At 40.8% G+C, this 7500-nt stretch overlaps 1 protein-coding gene across 1 annotated transcript in view; it reads left to right on the forward strand.

Moving 5' to 3' along the window:
- LOC138007803 (ectopic P granules protein 5 homolog) overlaps positions 1-7500 on the forward strand; it is a 64233-nt gene that overhangs the window by 33213 nt on the left and 23520 nt on the right. Inside the window, exons 29-37 of the mRNA XM_068854880.1 lie at positions 1-39; positions 1013-1163; positions 1473-1644; positions 1789-1879; positions 2643-2723; positions 3467-3609; positions 5765-5811; positions 6186-6307; positions 6800-6985. The exon at positions 1-39 is cut by the window's left edge and continues 85 nt beyond it. Of these exons, the coding sequence (XP_068710981.1) occupies positions 1-39; positions 1013-1163; positions 1473-1644; positions 1789-1879; positions 2643-2723; positions 3467-3609; positions 5765-5811; positions 6186-6307; positions 6800-6985 (1032 nt within the window). The remainder of the gene's footprint in view (positions 40-1012; positions 1164-1472; positions 1645-1788; positions 1880-2642; positions 2724-3466; positions 3610-5764; positions 5812-6185; positions 6308-6799; positions 6986-7500) is intronic.

Genomic DNA, 7500 nt, shown 5'->3' on the forward strand with positions numbered 1-7500 from the left:
GATCCAGCAAGGCTTGAAACTCTGCTTAAATCTGAAATGGTATGTAGACTTAGTCGCCGTCGAAATCACAATATTAGATACGATAAGGAGAAAAGTAGTTGAGACACGGAACTGGCAAGACCACAATTAGGAAAAAAAATATCACCCTAGCGTTACATTTTCCACTTGAATTCCCCCCCCCCCCCCCTCTCTCCTCCCGCCTCTCCCCTTCAATGTTGGTAACGGAAAAGTAAGTGTTGGCGATAAGAAAACAACATTGTTTGCGGAAAGGGGGTGAGAAAAGATTTTGGGGGAGGGATTTGTCCAATATTCCTTAAAAGGGGAAAGTGTCTCAACCCTTTCGGTGCTTATTGTAGATTTAACATCGCGTATACGGCGAACAACAAACGTCAGGTTACGTTTTGCCAAAAGTCAAAAAAAGTCGTTTGATTTTAGATATTTCTTGCCTGTTTTCTGCAGATATTAAGTAACTTCTCAGAAGCGAAAGACGTAGACTAAACAGAATTGTCATGCTTGTATGAAAAGCATGTAGCAGCCTTCCGTTTGGCGTTTTCTGTTTCACGCAAACGCAATGCTAGATCTCTAATATTTACTCGTGTATTTTGAAGTGCAAGCCAATGTTAAATGTTCGTCTGTCTCGCTACTGTTCGCTTCAGAAATGACGTCAAACAACACAGACCCACACACAAACAATCTTCGAAAATTTGAAAAACTAACGACAGTTGATGAACAGTTGCCGCGTTTTATGTGACAAGTTTACAACACGAACAAAGTTTCGCCCATCGCTGTCTTTGGAACAAACACTTCGCTCCAAATACAGTTGTCGCATTATCGAGTGCATGTGTATTCACGCACACCAGCAACTAAACTGAATTGTCGCACCACAATTCCACATAAAGTTTTCTCCTTTGGTACAACATTTTTGTAGGTATTGAATTTTTTTTTCGATTCGTGTTGTGGAAAAGGGCTGCATAATACTTTGATTTTACGCTACTTTTTTTTTTGTGTGAAGGAGCCTTGGTGTGATCTGCTTTTTACGAACAAGATTGACTTGGAAATCACGGAGTCTGTTCGCTGTTGGATTAAACATTCTTTTGGACCACAGAAGAGACCCGTTGAGGGAAAAGGAACGGGACAATGGAGCGATAGAAGCCCTGAAACAGGTGAGGAACTTATATGGAAGACAAATTAGAGTTTCTCATGATTATAAATCATGTCTAAACTTTGTCTTCCTATTTTAAGCAATAGGGTTTACGTCAGAGTTAGAGGCGTTCTTTATAGGCCAAGATTAGGAGCAGGGTTGCTGGTGACAACCTTAAACATTGATCTCAGTAAACATTTTATGCGCACTCCAAGTGCCCTGGTCGCGTCCATTCAATCGTCACATGCAGTGTCAAGATAAATACGAACGTTGATTAGTTCACGTAGGTCAGACAAAATGTCCTAATGTTGCATGTTTTTAAAAATTTCAGCTGCCTCAAGGATTATCAGAAGAATGCGAACACATCCTGCACCCTTACCTCCTCCCACTGTGAAAAGATTGGAACCCATCCTACCCCCCATGACAGATGCCACTCTCATGAACAAGCAGAAAGTGATGAATATTGTTTACACACAGATACAAGCGATCGTCAATCAGGCAAGGTGGGTAGAACGAAAAAGGAAGATGGAGCGCTTTCTGTTTCACCTTGCTCTTTATCTGCGTCGTAACGATGATACGTTTCTCAGACCACCTTAAAAAGTCAGTCAGGTGATGTTTTTTTTTTTTTTTTTTTCAATCATTTGCAGAAAATTCTGTAGTCATGTTTGTCGTCACGTTTCATTGGACATGGAATATATTGAGTTACTACCTAAAATGTACTCAAATGAGATGTCTCAGGTACGCTTTGTTTCTGTTTGCCAATTTGTAACAACGAAGAAAGCTCGGGATCTACCACCGCTGTCTTTTGTCCTCGCCCAGCCGGCGTAAATCTGTTGTAGTCAGTCTCGCTTTCGGGGCTGACTAAAACAGCTTAAAAAGGGGAGAGTTGTTAAAACATTACCCTCCCTTAATTTAAAAGGCGTCAATCGGGGACTCACTCCCTGGTACTATATCCCGCGATAACGTGATAAAAGGTTAAGATCTCTCTGTCCTTATTATGAACATGGAACGTAGAATCTGACATCTCGGCCACAACAACACGATGATGAAATTATGTAAGCCCCATGAGACCCTCTTTTCGCTCAGTCCGTAAAACTTGAGGGAATTAAAAAACATAGGTGTGCTTCATATCTTGAAGCGACAAGCACTGTAAAGCATTCACCTTTGACTCTACCTTTCTTCACGCTCGGCTGACTGAGGGAAAGAGAGGTTGGTGGTACGTTACCCGGCGAGTGTACACTGTGACCGTAGTAATTGTCCGGTGATTACTTTGAAGGCGTTTTTGCTTGGCAATTTCTCATGTTCTTTAATAACCGTGTTCTGGAATGCAGTAAAAGGAAATTGGCACATTGTGTTATTTCTGTGTACCAAGAAATGTTGATATGATTAAGGTGGTGACGCTCTTGTGGTGGTGTCGTTAGTATATTAATGTGGTATTTAATTCTGCGATTACATTTCCTGGCCAGTTTGCATATCAGTGTCTCTGTTTCTCTGCTTGTAGGTTGTGGTCCAGGTTGCTTGTCGCAGTAAGATTTACAATCACTCGCATACGTGCAGAGGACCAGCTACCCTCACCATCAAGGTTAACATTGATTTTCACTGCAGCATTTACTGTACTTCCACTCAATCGTTATTCCGTCATTTGAATATTAAATGATTTAATGACTTTTCGGCTTCACATTTTCTCCTCTTCCCCACCCCCTCGATTCGAATGCTATGGTTCCTCCGGTTAAAACGATTTGTCCGCGGGAGAAAAACTGACCGGAATTGAAAAAAAAGTTGAATCGATCATCTTCCGATAACGGGTTTAGGTCCTCAACCACTCAGCTGCAAACGTCTCGTAAACTCTTAACCAGTGAAAAATTCATGGCCGCAAGTGGTTAAAAGCAATTTGGTCCTGTCACGTTGCCCGTAACCAGGAACCTACAAATGCATTACTGGGTCTAGGTAGCGGCATTTTCTCAGATCAAGCTATTTTTAGACGAGTTCTTAAATAAGATTTGGCTTGCACGAGTGACCTTCTCAATCCCATGGGTAATCACTTCTCATGCAAGGTTTGTGATTGGCTGGAAAGGTCTGGTTTCGCGGGAAAATCAATCTAAAAATAACTCGGTCTGTAAAAACGCCGTTCCACAAATACAATGACGTTGTACGCTCCAAGTCATGGGCTCCTGCTTCTGTTCCAATTGTAAAAACCTTAGCCGCGTACTTTGGGCTTTATTTTAAAGGGACATTTTAGAACATCACACGGCGGAGGTGTCGCTGCATTTTGCTCGATGTGTTTTTAAAGTACATACTCTATTTTGAGTTCTTCGTTTCTTTTAGTTTCTGGCCAAACGTTCCAATGAGGTTGTCATCAGGCAAGTTGCTGATAATCGTCGAGAACAGGAACAAGTTGTGCAGAATTTCACGCAGCCATGCACTGCGCAACTGTGCGAAGGCGCTGCCTATGTTGAGAGCATCATCACGTGAGTAGGATGCAAAATTATATTCCCGTTCAGTTAAATCTCGATCCAACAGATAAGCGCGGTGAAAATCACTTATCCACTTATCCACCGGGGAGTGATATATCTTGGGTCAGCACAGTCTTTGAACGATCGTTCGCACTTCGAGGGATTCATCAGATCTCTAAACGCATGAAACCCGAGTGGTTTTATTGTTTTCGAGTGTTAAAGTGCCACTATGATCAAAAAAATTACTTCCTTTGTTTTCTTCAGATTTTGAAAGTATGATTGCTTGATTGTCAAAATTTTGAGTGTTGATTTTTATCCAAAGGCTGTTTACTTTTAATGTAACTTTTGACGGATTGGACGGTTGGATCTAGGGAAAAGTGACGTCATTTACTCACTCGCTTAAACCTTCAGCGTGTAAGCGCAGCTTATAATATACGCAAAACAGGAGTTTAAAAGCCCGAAACTGCTGTGCTGCTTATTATTTCAGGCGCGTACACTCGCATTGCATTCTTTATTAAACTATTGAGTCTTTGACGTCATTTTCTCCTCTATCCAGCTCTTTCAAGATTTTAACGATAGTAATGGCGGAACATTAAATAGGAAAATTCCACTTAAAATAAAAAGGAGTCTTTTTTAAATGAATGCTTAAAACTCAGGCTACTTAGTATTTAGTTAACTTAGTTTTGAAATCCAAAGAAAAAGAAGAAGTGATTTTTTGGTCATAGTGCCGGGATTTTAAAACAAGAACGTCAGACATCCTATAACACATTACGCATATGCTATGCACACATTACCGCTAGGGGCATTTGATAACACAAATATAGCATAGAGCTCGGTGTGTGTCCCTGAATGATTGACGAATCATCCTCCACGTGGCACGTGGCAGGTCTTTTTTAATTTTAAGCTTAAAACTTGGGTCACTTAAGCCGTGTCCACATTAGGTCTCGATTGTGATCGAATTATAATCGAATTAAATATGAAATGGGTTCACATCAACTAATTACATTCCCTGATTATAACTGGATTATAATTACTTCAAACAACCTCAAGGGGGTTGTTTGAAGTAATTACAATGCGTAATTGAACAGAATGGCGAACACGTGGTGGTATGAGCAGACGAAACTTCTAATCGCTTTATGGAGCGAAGATTTGGATTTGTCATCTTCTGTTCTCAGAAGCTATCCCTTGGTTCTCTCCTCGCGTCCAGCATGGTGATGATGATCGTGGCAGCTACGCGATACGGCGCCATTTTGTATCACACTGCGATGTTACCCTATGGTATTTGAACTTTCGCAGATGTGAACAGAACTATAATTGAATAAAATTGAATGGAGTATGATAGCCTGAATTATACTTCCGTTGATCATAATTAACGTTGAGTGTGAACATGGCTTTAGTGATTAGTTAACATAGTTCTGAAATCCAAAGAAAAAGAAACATTGATTTTTTTGGTTATAGTAGCACTTTGAGACATCTGACGAAGCCCGAAGCACGAGTTTTTGAAATTCCTTCTCCAAAAGAGTAGTCCTCTGTGTTTAGGGGACTTACATAACTGTACCGTGACATTGAACGCCAGTGGTAACTAAGGGTGCGTTCGATTGACCGTATTCCGGAATAAGAATGCATGGAATTTAAGGTAGAAATCCTTCGTTTTTACGGTGATTCACATAGAAATTGTCAAACATCCGCTAAAATGCTATTTTAAACATATTTTTGTTGTCCTTGTTGCTTCGAAACGCGCCAAACGTACCGTTTTAATCATCACTCCACGTATTCTTATTCCGGAATAGGGTCAATCGAACCCGCCCTAAGCTTGGTTTAAAGTATGTATTTTTAAACGTGTGACTATAATACAGTCGTTAATCTTCATGTTCTGGTTCTGCTTTATAAATTTGTAAATCAAGAACAAAATTATACACGAGTTTGAAATCGTTTCCAAACACGTGTAGTTTTCAACTCGTTTTTCACTGTGATCATAATAGGGTCTTCTGATAGGCCAATAACAATATGAATTATGAATGAGTTTGAGAACTTCCTAGAGATCCTGTTCTCTACATCCATTTTCGATAACTGACTTAAAGTGAGAATATACAACGTTGTTGTCGGTACTCAATGCGTTGTGAAAACTGTAAAACTTGTTTTGATGAGAATGATTGGATTTCTCTTTCAGTTCGTTGGTAAATAAAGCAAAGGCATCCTCAGAGAGAAAAACAACAGGTAGATCTTATTAAACACTCGGTTGGGTGTGTTTGAGCTGCTTGTGGGTTGGTACTTGGGAGGCATGGTTGAAGAAGATATTGCCTTCATATTGACGGGCTTAAGGAACGGCAGTATGTGCTTGCGTGAAATTTTTTTTGTCAAATTCAAATTTACAAAATTTAGCTGTTGATCAAGAATTCCTAAGGGTGCAGGATGACGACGGGAGGTGTGCAAGGAAACGTGCCACCTCCTTGCTGTTTCAATCCTCGTACTCTTCACAACTTTTGCACTGTCGCAATTTTGCGTTGTGTCGTGTGCTGGATATATTGTTTTGCAGTGGCATATGGTTGCTGCTAACTAGGAGTCTTTTCTTCTTCTTCTCCTTCTTTCAGAAATCATTACCGATATTGGCACGGCCTTGTTTTACCAAGTTTGTGGAGCAATGGATGAAAACGTTATGAATTACCAACCAACTGTGCAGTTTTTTACTTCCTGTGTTGAGATAATTGGAAAGGTTAGTTGCACGTAGCAGTGATCTGCGACTGTATTCTTTGTTTGTTGAGAGTAGCGAAGCTGTGGGCACAAGCAGCTGATCCCAGGGACCCCGTTAACCGTCAGTTACAAATTACATGATAGTAGCAGTTGCAATATGTCATTTCATGTATTTTCTCAAGTACATACGTTCACCTCTTTCTGGATATAGAACGAACCAGCTCCCAGATAGTTTGTTATAGCAGTTTCAGGAAAATCGCACGGTCATAGTGTGTGATCAGGTGCTTCCATTGTAGTGCATGGGACGGCCTCACTTCGGGGTTTAAGTCCTTATTGCTTCTCGCCTCGGGTCATTCGCAGACACGATTTGAGGGTCTGGTGACGAGAGGCGCGAAATTATATGTTGCGCTTGCTAACAGCAGACGCATCACAGCTGAGAACCCCTTGTTATGTGAATAATCCTGAAAATTCATTGTTGGTGAGTTATATTTTCTCATGATTACTTCCTTTTCAGACTTTTATCATGAACAACCCCAGCCAAACTGAACAGCTCTTGTCCGCCATCTTGGAGCATTCTTCAGTGTCCATGTTATCGGTACCATTTTTCAGTCCCAATGACAACCCAGACTCATTTACAGCAATGTATCGCAGGATCCTGGAAAGTGCTGATGGTGCTCTTGTGTTCTCACTGCTTACCAAGGTCAGTGAAGCCAGATGGTGTTCATCTCCGTGAGTTTAGTCTAATTTGTTTAAGATTTCTGTCGTCATGAAAGCAACTAGAGAGATTTAGTATCACGTTTACGGTGAACGGCAAACGTCGGACTGAATTTTGCTTTTTTGCAGAAATGGAAGAAACTTTCTTGATTTCAACACATTTCTTGTCTGTTAGCCCCAGATATTGAGCAATTTCTCCAAGGAGCGAGGCAAGTTGGAAAAAAATAATTTTCACGTTTTTGTGTCAAGCAGCAACCTGCCGTTTCCCCTGCGTTTGCCGTTTAACTTAAACGCAATGATAAATCTTAGGCTGTTTGTTGTTCCGGAGGATTTCCGGACACTCATGGTTCGACGTGTGTTGAACAGATAAAAGATAAAGGGAGTGTGGTTGTTCATCGTCAAAGTTACAGTGATGATGATGATGATGATGTAATGATGATGACGAGGACGATGACGACGACGTTGACAACGATGACGATGATGATGTTGACGAGGTCGAAG

Source organism: Montipora foliosa, chromosome 6 (genome assembly GCF_036669935.1).
Source record: "Montipora foliosa isolate CH-2021 chromosome 6, ASM3666993v2, whole genome shotgun sequence".
In the NCBI taxonomy this organism is placed as follows: Eukaryota; Metazoa; Cnidaria; class Anthozoa; order Scleractinia; family Acroporidae; genus Montipora; species Montipora foliosa.